The sequence below is a fragment of the Gallinula chloropus genome (genome assembly GCF_964237585.1).
Source record: "Gallinula chloropus genome assembly, chromosome: 1".
NCBI lineage: Eukaryota > Metazoa > Chordata > Aves > Gruiformes > Rallidae > Gallinula > Gallinula chloropus.
Genome location: NC_140085.1, coordinates 144,169,606 through 144,186,730, shown reverse-complemented (window position 1 = coordinate 144,186,730; position 17,125 = coordinate 144,169,606). Strand labels below are relative to the sequence as shown.

The following is a 17,125-nucleotide window of genomic DNA, read 5'->3' as shown; positions in this document are numbered from 1 at the left end:
CTCCCAACCAGGAGAGCCTGCCTCCCCTGGCCAGCCGGAGCTCGCAGGCTGGACAGTGCCAGGCGCCTGGCTCTCTCTGGGTGGCAAGCGCTGCCGATTCCCGCTTCCTTTATTTTTTAACTGGAGGTGGCTCGTTTTGAACAGCTCGGTGCAACCCAGGGACCTTCTGTCCGCCGTGCAGAGCTGGGTAGATGGAGCCCATAGGAGCTGCGATGTGCACGGGTGCAGCTTATTACACGTTTTAAGGAGGAATCAGTGGAAATAAAGCATTAGAACACCCCCCCCCCCCACCCCCGCCCCCCGCCCCTGTGCCCGACCGGCGGCCGGCCGGCCGTGCGGGCAGGAAGGGCCCAGGCCGGTACCTCGCGGGGCCAGGCCCATGGCCCGTCCCACAGTAGATCTGTCCCAGTTTCTTCCCAGTCTTGTCTCCATCCCGGTGTTCCCGACGCGTGACCTGCCGGCCGGCCGCTGCGCCGAGGCCCACCCGCGGGCACCCGGGGCCGAGGGGCAAGGAGCACGCGTGGAGGAGGAGGAGGAGGAAAGGGGGGGGGGTGGGGAACCCCAAAACCAACTTCGCCCGGGCAAACCTCTCAGGGTGCAAGTTCCCACCAACTACCCCCCCCCGCCTCGTACGGCGGGCTGGGCTACCCCCCCTCCCGCCTCGCTCCCCCCCCCCCCCCCCGCGCACCAGGCGGGAGCTGCGCGGGCGCTGCGCGGGCGCGGGCGCAGCGTGCGCGGGGCGGGCGCCGCCTCGGCCGCGCTCCCGGCGCGCAGGGGGGAGGGAGGAGGCGCGGGGGAGCGGGGCGGGAGCGGAGCGCGGCAGCGGCGGCCGAGCCGAGCCCAGCCGAGCCGCGCCGAGCCGCGCCGCTTGCATACGAGCGGTGGCACGGTTTGGGGTTGGTGTGGGGGGTTTTTTGGGAAGGGCAGGGGGTGTTTGCTTCTTTTGTTGGGGAGGTTCTTTTATTTTTTTTTTTTTGTTTAAGGGGAAGCGGGGGGAAGGTGGTGGCGGGGGGTCCGTCCCTGCCCGCGCGTGTGCGGAGCGGGGCCGGCGGCGGCGCCGGGGGTGCTCCGCGCCCTCGCCCTGCCCGCGGTGCAGTTAAGATGCGCCCCGGACGCCGTGTGGTTGCAGCGCGGCGGCGCTGACATCGCTCACCATGGACAGCTTCGACTTAGCTCTCCTTCAGGAGTGGGACCTGGACTCTCTGTGGTGAGTGGTGCCTCGGCCCCCCCCCCCCCCCGTCGCCTCTTCTCACCCCCCTCCGGGCGCAGGGAGCAGTAGCCGGGAGGGGGGCAGTATCTGCTGGGGGTGCTGTAACGAGGGGGTGCTACAGTGGGGGGGTGTTAAACAACTGATGGGGGTGCAGTAACTGGGGAATGTGCAGTTAATTGCAGGGTGCAATAATTTTGGCTGGGTGTGCACTTACCTGGAGGGGTGCAGTAAATTCGGGGTGCAGTAATAGAGGGGGTGCGGTAAGGGGGGTGCAGTGGCTCAGAGGGTGCTATAAGTGGGGTGACGGGTGCATTAGAAAAAGAGGGTGCAGTACCCCGGGGATGTCTCTCAGGCCACTTGCTCTGCCGGCATTGCTGGCCCAGGAGGGGCAGAGGGAAGGGTGTCCCCCTCCTCTGACTGCCAGGGTGGATCCGGGAGGTAAATTTGGGGTTTCCCCCCTCCCCCCAGTACTCTCATGTGCTCACCCGTCACTGGCACCCTGGGCTGCACTCCCATAGCTCCATCCCCCATCCCTCCTGCACGACTCTTTCACACCTCCCCCCCCCCCCCCCCCGCCCCGCAACTCCCCCCCGGGACGCCTTTATTGCCCCTCCTCCCTCCCCCCCAGCTACTCGTTTCTGCCCCTTCCCCCTTCCTCCCCACCTTCCCCATTGCATGCCCTTGACCTCCCCCTGCGCACCCCCGTCCCTGCCCGCCCCGGCGGCGGGTGCGGGGCTGCCAGGGAGGAGGGGAAACAATTTCTAGAAATGTCATTAGCGGCTGGAGGTGGGAAGCGCTGCCCTCCCCCCCCACCCCCCCCTCCCCGCACCACCCTCCCCAAGCCGCTGCCTCTGCCAAGTCCCGGAGTTTGCTGCGGGAGGCACGCCGCCCCCGGGCGGCCGCCGCTCCCCGCCGCCGGCACGGCACGGCACGGCACGGCTCGGCTTGCTTCGGCTCGGCCCCGGGGGGCGGCGGGCCCCAGTCAGGGCCGGCTGGGGTCCGCGGGGGAGGTTTAGCGCTCCGTGTCGGTCACCGCCGGGGCCACCCGGTGTGCGGGTAGGCGACCCCCGGGCAGCGCTGGGACCCCCGGGGGCGACGCCGCGGTGGGAGCCCGCGGCGGGGCGCGATGCCGGCAGATCCCTCCCGGTGGGACGCGGGCGGGATGCCGCGGGCGGGGGGGGGGGGGGGGCAGCCGCCCCCAGCCGTGGGCAGGCGGTGTGTGCTGCCCCCAGCGGGGTGCGCGCCCCGTCGGGACTGGGGTGCTCAGCCGTGGTGCGGTGCCGCGCTCAGGCGGGGCGGTTTGTGCCCGGCCTCTTTAGGCGGGTAGTTTGGGGAGCTGAGACTACTTTTTGCCTGAAATCGGTTAATAGCGGGCATTATATTATTAGTAGTATTATTTAATTTTATTTATTTAAGCGTTAGGTGATCTGTGTCTTCTGTCAGTAGGGTGCGTGTTCGGCAGCGCCGGCTTATCTCTTATCTCTTTGGTGGCAGGTGTAACAAAATAAGCCGGACCAGCGAGTCCCATTAGTTGAGCAGCTTCTTACAAAAAGACCTCGGGACGATGGGAACAGCTTGCGCTGCATAATGCGAGTGCTTATAAATGCATACATTGATAACACCCAGCCTAATAAAACTTTTATATTGCTGTGGGAACTTTAAAGAGCACATATAATACAAAATTAGTTACTACCCCATAAAAGTTTTTAATTACAGTGTTTCTGCCTGTGACACAAATTAAGGTTATGTCCTTGTTTCAATTATAAATACCAATATTCAGTTTATATCCAAACCATAAAATTTATCTCTGGCCTGATTTTAAGTTTTCAGTCCGTATGCATGGTTTTATAATCAAATTACATGTTGGGGTTGGGTTTTTTTTCCTCCTATTAAACGAGAACGGGAGAAATAATACTTTCACACATTTGAATGCTTCTCCCTTTCTCCTTGAATGAAGACAAACTTTGGAGGAATTTTCTTTTTTCGAACATAAGCGTGCCGTTCATTAGTCTGTTCTGCGAGCTGGCTGTTGGAGTTAATACTGAATTTGAAAAGCTAACAATGTAACTCTGGAAAGCTGGGGCTTTAGGCTGTGCCTCGCAATTGCTCTTTTTCATAACCTTTTCAGCGTGCTTTTCGACTATTGTGGAGCCACTTTCAAATGACTGTGGTTGCCATAAAGCTCCTGTAAGGGTCCGAAAAGGCATCAACCCTTTCCCCAGCTAATTTACCTGCTTAAAAACGTTTGTATTTGCATCACAAGCAATCTTGTGGTTTTTACAGAGAGTGGTGAGGTGCTGCCCAGAGAGGTAGTGGATGCCCCATCCCTGGAGGTGTTCAAGGCCAGGCTGGATGGGGCTCTGGGCAGCCTTGTCTAGATCCAGGCCTGGAGGTTGGTGGCCCTGCCTGTGGCAGGGGGGTTGGAATTCTGTGATCCTTGGGGTCCTTTCCAACCCAGACCATCCTATGATTCTATGATTCCTAGATCTTGTTGGTTTGTTTTCCTCTGTAGTTGTTGGCGTCGAGAAGGTAGGATCAGCAGAAGGGCTTCCAATGGCGCAGTTAAAGGCAGCACACTGTGGCAGGCCTGCGTCAGTCTCACCTCTGTGGAGGAGTTGAACCCACAAATGTCCAGAGCAGTTCCTAGTGAGGGGATCACACCTACTTTAAGTGGAGCTTGTTGGGGGAGCAGGGGGCTTGCAGGTGTTTGCTGTTGCGTGTTTATGTCATTTTGGAGTGCTGAGCTTTGCTGAGTGGCTTTGGCGTGGAGTGCCTGAGATCATGGCCTGGAAGTTCATCACGAAGCAGCTGCTCTGGCATATGGTTCGCAGTAGTCATTTCGAAAGGTCGCGTGAGCAGTATTCAGTAAAAAAACTTCCCTTTGCTTAGCAAGAGCTTCCAAAGTCTGTCATGGGGGCCAGTGGTGCCTCAGTGCTGCAGCAGCTGGGCAGAGGGCACCGGGCCGATGTCCTGTTGTAGGTGGGTTGGCAGGGTGTCCCCATTCTGGGTCACGCTGCCACCCTGCCTGCTCGCTGCTCACAGATGGGCAGGTTACAGACCATCTCAAGAAGCCTGATTTGGAAAATATACTAAACTGACCGAAAGAAAGCTGGTATGTTAATTTCAAGCTTTGAAAGCTTGTCAGGATGCCTTCAAAGGAGCGCAGTTGTTGCCAAGTACGGAAATAAAATATACCACATAGATAGGAAGTACTTCATGGCAAAGAGCAACACTTAAGAGACTTAATTTTCTCTGCAGTGAGAATGAATGTTGTCTTTTATTCTTTTGAATGTAGTCATAATGGCAATTTGCGCACTTAATTTATGACTGAAAATCCACTTTTTGCAGTATTTGGTGATCATTTTGCTTAAAAGTGCAGTAATTAAATATTAATGTGATGTTCTAAAATGCCTTTTTTTTTAATTTGTTGTGTTCTTGAAAACTCCAAAGGGTATGAAAAGGGATTTCCAGATGAACAGCAGCATGCTAATCAATTCTCATTGATTGTTACTTTTATGCTATTAATGAATTTGCTCTCCAATTAATACAAGCTCCGTCTTTTACTTTGCTGTAGTACAGAAAATGTAACAATATGTTGCGTCACTAGTAAACTGCAATGGGAGAATGTTGTAAGCTGGTTTCTACCAAACAGCAGTTTTCCCAGGTTGTTTTTGTGCCAGTGACACTTCTGCTTCCCAGAAAGCTACTATAATTCAAATAGTGAAAGCTGAGTACAAACTCAAATAGTAAAAAAAATATTAGGAAAACATACCAGCCCATGGCATAAACAAAATTTGTGCCTATTCGGTGAGCTTTTTCCGGAACATTTTGGGATGATCAGCCCTAACTCAAGGTGTTGACTGCTAACACAGTTATCCCAAACACACAGTGCTGATGCCTTTGAATCACAGCCCCATCTTCTGTTTTTCTTTCTCCACACATTTATTTCTATGTGATATATGTCGTTTTACTTGTCCAGGCTCGAGGATGTGGATTCTCTGGTGCCTTATAGCTTTGCCCTTGTTTACGCCAGACAATGAGAGATGGAAAGCCTCATGATTTTCGTGATCGAGAGGCGGTTTATATGCCTCTTGTGCAGCAGAAGACATGCTACACAGGATGGAAAGGTGAAAATGAGCAGATCAGAGGATGTAATTGGAGGGCCAGGACCAGTTCTCTGCATTATGGGCATTCATTCGTGTTATTTGCCTTATTTAACAAATCTAGATCAAAATTCAGCCAGGTCTTCAACTCTGTGCTTAGGTTTAGGCACAGCCACAGCCCTGGTGAAGACCACCTAGTAAAGGCTTCCCTCACACGCATACGTTTGATACGTGCATGGGCTGAGATGGGTTTTTTTCTGTTCATTACAATTAACGGATTTATTAAAGCATGTGGTGTGTAGTACCAAACAAGAAAATAATTTTCAGTATAGTGTGTTTGTTTAGGTAAAAGAATCCAAGTGTGTAATTGGTTTATTCAGTACTTATCTGATGCTTCTGGATGTTTTGAGGTAGCATCAGTTTTGTAGGGGTTGGATAGTCATGTAAAAAAATGTATAGCTGTATAGCTTCCAAGTTCAGATCGATATCAAATGCCACAGTGTAAGGTGGCCCAGTGTGTTTTACAGACCACGTATTGAATTACTAGTTCATTTGCTATCTTTGGGTCTGTTCCTGCTCCATTTGAAGTCAATGAGAGTTTTGTTTGGAAGTTGCTATTAACAAAAAGTGGCCAGACATCCAGCGGTCTTATAAATGAACCTTTTGTAACTTCTTGATCCCAGGTTGTCTAGCTTTTAGTCACTACATTTTATATTTGTCTAAGTCAAGATTTTTTTTTTCTCATGTTGCACGGTGTTTACTGTAGACAGTTTTAGAAAGCTAATTCTACAAACACTTCTTCAGTCAAAGTAGAAAATCAAGATGTTTGTTTTTCAGATACCACTAAGTGTCTGTTCTCGCTTGTAGGGGGGAGAGGGGTGGCCCCAGCTATCCTCTCAGCAGGGTTAGGGACTGGACCAGCTTACCCTTTTTAAGATAATACACAGCAACAAGGCAGTGTCTTCTTGTATCTCCCGTTTCCTTTACAACTCTACTCCAGCCCATGTCTTGGGCTTTGTCCCTCATTTATTTCCTTTCAGTTCATGGCTTCTTTCTGCCAGTAATGCTTGAAATACCATTTGTCTCCTTATTTCCCTCTCTGTGGTGCTTCCCTCTCTGCCTTCCACCCAGTGTCAACTCACAGTTACCACCTTCCACTTGTTGAGATCCCATCTAAAAATTTGCTCTTTCTGTGATGATTATAAGTTGTGAGCAAACAATAACACAAGTAATAACTGTAGACCGTTCCCTTCTCCTGCTTTCACAGCATGTTCTCTCTTCCTGATGGCTGTTTTTTAGGTTGGAAACCCTTTGGGTCAGGAATTACTTTTGTTGTTTGAGGGTTTTGGTGTTTTTTTATTTTCTCACAGCACTGAACAAGTTGTATGTGCTAAGCATTATAAATAATAATAAGAGCAAGCTTTTAATGGCCATAATGCTTTGTAAACAGCAGCTAAATAATAATATTTGAAAAACAGTGTCTGTCACGCCATGTGAGTGCTCATTTGCTGGATGTGATGGACCACATCCTCCTCATTTGGTTTAAGTCGCCACGGAGTCCAGAGGCTTTGCCAGTTTACAGCAGATGAAGATTTGGCCCATCATCTCAGTCACTTTTCTAAAGAATAATTAGGGTTTTTTTAAACCTCCTGCTTTGTTTTTGTGTCTGGTGAATGGAATTCTGCTGCGCTGGTAGGACACTGAGTGTGCTTTCATCTCTCCCTTGCTGAGGCCTGTTTGAGCACCCATGCCCAATTGTGTGATGCAGGAGGAGAGCAGCCCTTTGGGCTTTCCTCTTAACACTCAGACTTGTGGATTTGTGTTCCTCTGGCTGTTTTTTTCTGTCAGAAGTCGAGGCAGAGACTTTACCAGGTTATAGGAGGAGTATTCAGGAAAGGGGCATGAGGTCCATGCGGCATTTCCAGTTCTATGTGAATATTTCAAGGAAAAACACCTCATTTCTTAAAAATAGTGGAAGAAGAGTATGGGCCATTAGGCAAAAAAAAGCCAACACAAAATACCCCACAGAAGAAATACTGGCTGCGGGAACATCTTGTCATCCATGTATTAGAAATAACATCATACTCAACTCCACAACACTCTCATTAGAGAAAGCAACTGTTTAATTGCAAGGCTTTTAACCTCATGTAACAAATTAATCTGTTTGCATCACATTTATGCCTAGGAAACAACAAAGCACGGGTAAAAAAAAAAAGTCCCAGCAATTATTCTCAGCATATGTTCAAAGATACCTTGAACTCTGGTTTTAACTTTATTAACAATCGGAGTAATAAAGTAAAATCGATAGATACGAAGACAAACTGATGCTATGTACAGCTAGCAAATAGGGAGCTTAAATTCCACGTGAGGTGGCATCTCATCTAACAGGCTGATCAAGTTGGAATTTTGAAGTGATGTCCTCACAAAATGAGATTTACAAAAAAAAACCCCCATATTTTCTAGGAAATCCAGGTCGGATTTCTCTGTGTGCGGGCTGGTTAGCTGTAAGGCTAATTCAGGTGGAGAAACGCAAGTCCTTTGTGATCCACAGAAAGTGGGAAGAAGGGAAAGCTGTGACCAGCCTTCCTTGGTTTTGAGCAGAGCTATCTCTTTGTAAACCCTGCCCTGCTGGGAAATTACCATTGCGGTGCTGCCGCTGGGAGCTGGGTTCACTGGCTCCTGGGGAGCCCACCGGTCCCTGATCTGCCCAAACCCACCGTGTTTGCCTCATTACCCCCAGAGCCACTCACTCCTTGGTTGTCTGTCTCATAAAATCAGTATTTAAGACACTGGTTATGGTTGCCAGTGCTGCCTAATGCCCTAGGGGAGCACGACTGGACACTTGTAGTTTAATATTTAGGCAGTAATCTTTATAATTTCTGAATAATTTGTGGGTAACTATGGATTTACGTTTAGGAGAAAGAGCGAATGAGCTGTAGCAGCAGTTAAATGAACATGATGGCAATTATTCATGTTCTGTGCTGAACGTTTTCTATGTCTTTTCAAAGGTAAAAATGCATAACATAGCTGCTTGTGTACCTCTCTTACAGCTTGGTATCTCAGCTTTCCCAATACCTTAACCAAACAAGAAGTACATGTTAGTGACCTATGTTGACTGCTTTTTATCCTCTTAGGGAGATCTTAACCTGCATGGATGTACTGAGGACCTGGATACGGGTGTATCGTGGGAAATATGATCGCAGGAATGCAATTTAAACTTATCCTCAGAGATCCTTTATGTAGTTTTTTAAAAAATAAATTAGTTCCAATGCAGCAATGGTGGTCTCAGCAGTCAGGAAACACTTAAAATTATGCAGAAGGGACCAGAAATCTTTGCTAAGAAGCTTTTTGTTGCTATGTTTTGTTTCTCAATAAAGATGATCCACAACTGTAAGTACTTAAAACTAAAAACAAGAGGGTTGTATCTGACAAAGCCGCACAACATCTTAATGTAACCCAGTCTTTCCGTGTGGTTGTTTTCACATGTTTCAGACCAAAGAAAGACTTCTTTGTGGCTCAGCCTGGTTTGACTGAATGGCAGGAGTGGACAAATAGAGGATGAAGGTGGTATCTTCTTACACCCAGTATGTTTTGATTGCTTTGAGCTGTGATCGCTTCTTACTGCATGTATCACTTTTGAAATCTGTTAGGGAGAAACTTGGTGGCCTGCCTAGTCTGTGTATCGACAGACAGATGAATCAGGAGGAAAAAGCATTGGTGAAGTAGGCATTTGCAGGGTTCAGACAGAAGCTGTCCCAGCAGTGGTCTCTCCTACTGTCTGTCTCCCTGTTTCCTCTCACACTTTCTTTAGGTCACGGTGAAGGTTTTGGGCAGCCTGTTCTGATGTACGAGCATTGGCAGGTATCCCAAACCTCCTCCATGGGGGTTTAGCTTTTGTTCAGATGTTGCCAAGTGGTGTCTACCTCCTGGCAATGCACCTTAAGAGAGAGTTGATTCTTTCTGTCATTGACCACTTTGGATTGACCAGGAGGGTTCATCTCCGGTCTGTTGATTTTAGGAGAGAATGACGATAATGTATTTGTGCTCCTTTGTGTTGGAACAGCAAGTCAGTAGATCGTTGAACCTCAGTCCAGAAAAAATGAAGAGAGTTGGTTGCTGGAGATATTCTGGAAAAGATAATTATATTGATATGCATCCAATAGAAGACACTACTTCACATTTTCTTGTTTCTGAAATAGGCAGGGGGGGAACCTATCATGTTGTCCTCTGTTTTTAAAGGACACAGTAACAATTAAAGCTAAGTGTGCATTTCTTCATTGGTGGTTGGCAGGGAGAGTGTAACATTTTCTCAGGATGATGACCTTGAGTTAACTAAATGTCACCAGTTTAAAGAGTAAATTAATGTTACAATGTGCTTTGTTTGTGGTTAGGCCTGAAGACTTGTCAGGAATTTCTTAGCACAAAAGGTGATTGTGTGCTAGTCCATTTACTGAAGGCTCCGTGCAAGAAAACTGTGGTGATCCCAATGGATCTGAATGTGCATCACCATGTGTCCTTGGGTTTGGGTCCAAAAAGGCCGCAGGACCATACGTTTCTCCTAGGTAATTCAGTCAGACTGCTGCCCTCTCCAATAAAAGAACCTTTTTCCTAAGAAGGAGTGAATCCCTTCAAAACCTTATTATGCCCTACTTGAAATCCGGAAAGGGGTTTGGGTTTTTTTCCCTTCCACTGACTGAAAATCTATTCCAAACCCATTGTGTTGGTAGCAAAAATGTAGGTATTTCCTAAATATGCAGCTTAACGTATCCCTGGCTGTTTAGCACAGTTGATTCCACAATCTGCAGCAGGTTCAGATTAGACATCAGGAAAAACTTCTTCACCGAGAAGGTTATCTGGCACTGGAACAGGCTGCCCAGGGAGGTGGTTGAGTCACCAACCCTGAATGCGTTTAAAAGACGGGCAGGCTATGTGCTCAGGGACAGGGTTTAGTAGAATGTTGGACTCAGATGATCTCAAAGGCCTTTTCCAACCTTGTGATTCTGTGACATCCGAGGCAAAATCATGTTGAGATAACCCCCGACAAAGGAGAGCATGGATAAATGCTGTTGCTGCTGGACGTGCACTGGCTTTGTAGATCCAGGCGAAGTACCTTTTCGCGGCACTGCGAGGCTTCTCACTGCACAAGAACTTACTGGCTCGGGTGCACGGCTGCATGAACACGACTACATACGATGTGGTAGAAATGCAACCTTTTTTTTTGTTGTTGTTGTTGTTAGAAGTATATAAGTAGCAATATCTTGAACTAATTACAGCTGATGTAAAGCACATTTAAAGAAACCCATTAGCGGAGAATTAGAACTAGAGCAGATTAGCTATTCGTTAATGGCCTTGACTGTAGATCTTTTGATGCCTTGGTAGCTTTTCTAACACTCATTGCTCATCTGTCTTGACTAAATGACTGAGAAGCTTCTTTCAAGTCACAGTCTGGTTGTAATGTGAAAAAAAAATCGCTGTTTTCAGCTGAAAAAATTATTATCTGGAAAGGTAAACTCTACTGAGTTCTGTACTGTATTTGTTGTTGAGATTTAAAGCATTACTTTACTGCTCAATGTGACTGTGTAATAGAAAGAGCAATCTCTAATATGCTTCCTTGGAGCTATTAATTATTTACTTTCTTGAAATACAGATCATAGACAATTCTACATGACTTCCCTTCTTATATACTTTCTTCTCTCTCTCTTTATTTTTGTGTGCTTTGCAAATGCCTGTAAATTCATTTTCACCGAAAGGAGAAATAAGTAATTTAGACTATTGCAGCTGTTTCATAATTAATTAATTTCAATTTAAAACAATCAAGTAATGCCCATCCATTGTTCTGTGTGCTTTTCTGAGGCATTAAGATTCACAATATCAAAATAAGTTCCAGATGGAAGTGCATACTTTATACTCGGAGAAAAAATTCTGGTTTTGTCAAAAACCTGAAGAGTCCAGCCTTGATCTAACCAGAAGGTATTATGCTTAACCACATTTTTCAAGTTTTGAGCCCTTACTTTAAGAATCACTTAAAAGTACCAATTTGAAATGTTATATAGGGCATTAACTTATAAATAGAACTATAGAGTGAGTGAAACAGTGATGCAGGACTATTTATTCATTTGTTTCTTCAAATACTCCTGGCATCTGTTAAAATGTAACAAGGCTTAGCACATTTCCCCATTTTTGGCACTCTGTTTTCTATGATAAAGAGAAATATTTGCAGTGATAAATCATCTCTTTGCTAATAATCAATAAGTAGCACATTCTCCCAAGGAAAAAAAAATAACAATAAAGTAAAATGAAAACTATTGAGCAGAAGGAAAGATGTGCAGAATGGTACACTGAGAAATTCTGTATGTTCCTATACTTTAATAAATGTTTGGGTTTGTGGGAGAACTTTAAACATGGCAATTTGCAATAAGAATAAAAAGTCATTTTGGAACACGAAAGACACTTATGCAAGAGGTTTATATTATGTAAATGTTACTCTTATTTGTGATAGCCCATTGTAAAGGAACACTTTATATTCAGAAAAGCATTTGCAAATAACGGGATAGATGCAGCAGTCTCTAGTCTTGATGTGGACAACTTTCTCTTTGAAGTCAATGGAAGTCTTGCCTGAATAAAGGTGGAAGGAATTAGCCCATTCATTATTATCTGAATTACATCAAGAGCTGACTGCTAAACAATAAAATCATGATTCATAACATAACAGCTTCACTTAATTCTTTTGTAGTCTTAATATATCTCATTATATGGTACTTCTGTTCTTTCCTCTCTGTGCAGTATTCAGATTAATAACAACCACCTTTACATAACTGATGGTTAGACATGTTTTGCTGCCTTAGTAAGATCAAAGGATTTTATATACCCTTTTTGGATAGATACCGAGATTGGGGTGATCAATCTCTTCTGTAACCATTAAGCACAGTGTAAATATCTCAGGGTACCCAATTAGACACAAGTGGTTTGCCAGATGCTGAGAGCATCACCAGTTGTCAGGCGCTCCCCAAGTCTGTGGGACAGTCCAGAATTTATTAGGGATTAGCAGTGGTCTGAGTTGTCACCCCATTGATTTGTGCTCCTTCAGCTGTGCCCTGCTGTAAGCAGCCTTCATGATATGTGGAGATAAGGTTCAAGTGGCAGATACTTTCGTCCCACTCCGGGCACCTTTGGGTGGGAAGGAGGTGGGGATGGATAGTGGCGCTCCCGATGATGGCCGGAGAGGGATGGGGCTTAGGGAGATGGCAAAATCAGCAGGGAAGCTGGAGAGGGTATAAGGAGGCTGAAGAGATCGGGAACCTCCAAAAAGGCTTTAATATGAAGCTGGAGTTAACCCCTCACCAGGAAGCCATCTGCAGCCTTTGGGCTTGAAGAATTCTTTTTATCTAGAGATGTAATTGAAACAAGATGTGTAACAGCTGCGAGACGTCAGGTTTGTCAAAGTAACTAGAAAAATGAGCGCAGTGACACACTCACACACAGCAAAGTAACCTATAGCTAAAAAAAAAAAGAGACAGAGAGAATAAATTATCATATGGGTTAAAAAGATGAAGGAAAAGAGCCAGTCAGTCAAATAAAAGTTGCAGTTTAATTCTGGAGCATGGATGAATTGAAATTAAACTGCAGTGAAGCTTTCCCAGCAGAGGAAACAGCTTTGCGCTGGCTGCAGGCGCGGGAGGCAGCTTCGCTTTTGCCCTTCTGCCCGGGCTTGTCGTTGCTCTTGTGCATCGCCATCGGGCTTTGGCATGTAGAAAGGGACCCGGGCTTTCTGCACTATGAGGTGCTGTTCAGACACAGGACAAAGAGGCAGCCATGGGAACAGAAGCTTTGCAAAGTGATAGACAGGAGGAAATGATGGATATAGGCAAAACGGGTCAGAAGGAAAAAGACAAGAGTCTTTTAATCGTTCAGATAAACAGTGGTTGCAGCAAACCACCATACTGACGGTGCTGCCAAACTCATGAGTGTCAGCATGGTGGCAAAAACCAGGACTTTCTTTTCAAGAGCCTCAGAAAGAGCAATGAAGCAATTGGGGCATGTTTAAGAGGACTCCTCCCAAGCATGAGTGAGAGCACAGGGATACCCTGAAGGTGTTAGTTGGAGACTTGGAGAATGAATTGCCCTAATGGGTCAAGAGGAGACCAGACTTGGTCTGTTTGCAACAACGTTTGATAGTGACTTTTCGTAATGGTGGGGATAAGCCACAGAGGGCTTTCATGGTGAAGTGGGAACCTGGGAAGAGCTGAGCAGGGGCATATAGAGAATCCTGACTGGGAAATGCAGTTTGCTACAGCATGTCAACTGGAGCTTCCTCTCATCTATGAAGTCCAGTCATGCAAATGGAGGTATGCATAGCAGCAGAAAAATGCCCCAAGTTCTCAGTAGATGGGTAAGCTAAGTCTCAGTACGTAATTCATTGTAGCTTAGAGCTACCATAATTGCAACGTGTTAGAAGTTCTGCAGGTTCCCTGGGGTAGCATGGTGTATCTCAGCACCAAGGAGTTAACAGTGGGAAGGCTGAAGCCTGAGGTCGTGTGACATCAAAGGCAATGAGTGCTCTTGAGCAGCCTCCACAACCTGACACAGAGAAATGCTGCCTCCATGGACATGATACTGGAACCTGCAGAATTACCTGAAACAACTGCTATAGAGTCAGGTTGACGGTGGCTGGATCAGCTGCAGGAACGGTGGGGTAGCCAGGCACTTCTGCGGTGGAAGGCAGTGGTATTGATCTGGGGGCAGAAAGCCACAGGCTGGGTCAGTGAAGCAAGCCCCCCTGCTCTGGATAGGATCAGGAGTGATGGCACCTGAGGAATGGTCTCAGGGATATGGGAATGTATCTGGAGATGCGGGTAACCTCTCTCTCACTTGGGAGTCCTTCCACAATGACCAAAGAGAGGGAGATTCTTCAGGCCTTGCGGGTAGCTACTGGGTGTTCTTCAAGGCAGTCCAGCATCTCATTGAAATACACATAGCACTGATGGGAACTAATTAAATATACCTATTACAGTACTGCTATGGAGTGTTAATCCAGTACTGCTGCTTTGGATCAGAATGAGTCTTGGAGCCCACACCTGGATGCCAGTCAAATACGTTCTAATCCCCACTTTCAGAAATGACTCGGAAATGTACCTCGCGTCGAAAGCCTTAAAGAAAATGGAATTCTGATTTTTTGAACAAATATGTAACTCGAGTGTTTTCCTTTCCTCGACTCACATTCACATGCAAAACCAGCTAATAAAATTTCAGTGGTGCTTATGCTGTAATTTGGTTGGCGGAAGAAAAGTCATCTGTTACAGCTGAAGTCATCATAACTCATTAGGTGCTAATGTATTTGCTGTGTGGTAGAGAAACAGGCTAGCTCTATTGAAATACTTCTAGTTCGCCCTTATCCGCTCACAGTTCCCTCTTGAGGATTGAAAAGCACAAACAAGTTTTCTCACAGTACACTCTAAGAGGATGCTAAAGTAGCTGCCTTTACTTTATCCCAGAAGTCTCTCTCTGCCTGCAGACAAGCACAGGACCAAAGTGAATCCAGAAGTTTGAGTATGGTTCCCATATTTCCTCCTGGGAAGTCTCAGGAGAAAAGGTGATTGTGCGTGCTCGCAGATGTCCCATGTACGTGCAGTAAATCCAGCATGTTTTGAACATGGTGCTGGCCTTGCTGCACCTGGTAATAAACCATGGCAGTAAATCAGGTGATCTGCACATGCATAATAAATCTGATGCACCTGAATGCAGGCATACAGGGCGGACATGCTGTGTGCAAACTGGCTGTTTTCCAGATCTTCTGGATGTCAGACTTCCCTCGTGACTGGCTTGCCTGGGAGTCCTGGCAAAACTGCTGACTCCCTCTTTTCACATCAGGCTTCCCAGGGCGTGTCCAGCGGGAGTGGGATGTATGGGAGACTAAAGTTTGAGCATCCTTTTTCACTGTGCCCATACTCACTCAAGCCATGGTATGACCCTGAAAAGATGAACAACCCCGCGCCCATAAAGGTGCTCTTTCTGTCAACTCAAGCATCTCTTGTGAATTACACCTCAGTTTCTTACATGTTCAAATCTATTCTCCAGTTTCTTTGCATGAAGGTTTTCTGTGTGTCAGGTGAATGCTCTTACTGCTTCAGAGCATCAGCATCCTGAGTCTGCTCTCAGTTTCCACCAAAATATTTAATTTTGTAGGAGAGCCTTAGTTTGAGAGCTGTGAATGTGCGAGGACCTTCCTGAGAATGATGGGCAGGGAGAGATCGGAGCCTGATAGCCCCACACTCCTTGCGTGTTTCCCTGCCACCTCTGGGGATGTTCAGAAGCAGTGGACTCCAGGCCGCAGTGGAGATAGTAAAATGGGCCAGGGGTTGCTCTCTGCCTTGTAGGCCAACTGGCTCGGCACAAATTATTTCCATATGGTGGAAAACAGGGTGGCCACGGGCAGATTGCCTATTGGAAACGTTAAGTGTATGCACAAGGGTTGGAGGGGGTTTTTTTGTTTGGTCTGCATGGAAGCAGGAACAAACCCTGCTGAGAAATGGCAGCGGAGAATCACAAGCCTGACTGGATCAGTGCTTCCTTTACCCCCACCTCTGTGCTCTTTTGAGAGGGAAAGCACCTCAGCCCTGTAAGACTTGGTGACTGATTTGATAAAAATGAAAACATCTTCTTTACTTTCTCTGGCAAATGAGCCTTCTTTACCATCGTGATTCAGGCTGCATAGAAATGAAGCTGGAGCCTTTACTGGATTGTAAATCACTGCACTTGTGTTTAAATAAGGAGTATATTCAGAGCAAAGATGGAAGCTTGATTTCAACAAACCGGAAAGCATTTAAGATACTACTAGACCCTATTGAGTCTTGCATCTACCTAGGACTTTCACAGAGTGGTTTTCTGTGCCAATTCAGGACACTGCTTTTAAGCTAATTAGCAATTCTGAGCAAAGTTGGAGGGAATTCATGTTTTTCTTCGGCTGGGCGACATGCTTATCAAGTCAGCTACCTCCAGTCTGATACAGCAGGCTGCCAACAGACTTGTCACAATTTATGAAGAGGGTTTGTGTTGGAGATGAAAAGTATAATGAAAACCACATCCACCAATTAAACACCTACATTTCCTTTTAGAGTCCAAACAATGGACGGGTTTCCTTTTGCAAAAGAGATTTCTCAAATCAAAGCAACTCACAGAAGAAATACAAATTAGGAAGGAAGCTTTGAGTAGATCTTTAATGAATCTCTGGCATAATGACATAGTGAGGCGTGACACATTCATGAATATGATCTACTTGCAAAGATTCAGCTCTCAGCCATGAAGCAGAAGTAATACTACCAAATATAGGACATTTTCAGGTCAAGTCTTCAGTACATGTGGTATCAGTCTTCACCTGGTAGGCGAAGAGTACACCTGATGCTTTTCTTAGTGTGTGATGCCTGGTTTTAACAGCAGAAAATTAGCATCAGTCATATTTTTACTCAAGTGAGCAGGAAATGACCTTCTCTTAGTAATGGCAAGGCATAGAAGAAGATCTTTGAAAATAACTATGGACTTGTTAAGCAGAAATCAGAGGATGAGGTAGAGCCTGGATATGACACATTCAGCAGTATTGCAGCTAAAGGGGTAGCAACAGGAGATCGGGGAGCTATTTTCTCTGAAGAAAATTGCTGGTATCAAAACATTTCATTCCAAGGACACAGAAGAACAGAACAGACACTTCAGAGAAAGGGTGTCAAAATTAATTTTACATAATTTTACTGACAACACTCAATTACCATAGAGTTGATATGGGCCAGATGCATTGAAAGGCATTAGGAAAACACACCGGGTG

The 17,125-nt window shown here is 46.5% G+C and overlaps 1 protein-coding gene across 1 annotated transcript in view; it reads left to right on the top strand.

Moving 5' to 3' along the window:
* Positions 1–1,154: 1,154 nt before the first annotated feature.
* AFF3 (ALF transcription elongation factor 3) overlaps positions 1,155–17,125 on the top strand; it is a gene marked incomplete at both ends in the record, with an annotated part of 332,199 nt that continues 316,228 nt past the window's right edge. Inside the window, one exon of the mRNA XM_084279299.1 lies at positions 1,155–1,207. Within this exon, the coding sequence (XP_084135425.1) occupies positions 1,155–1,207 (53 nt within the window). The remainder of the gene's footprint in view (positions 1,208–17,125) is intronic.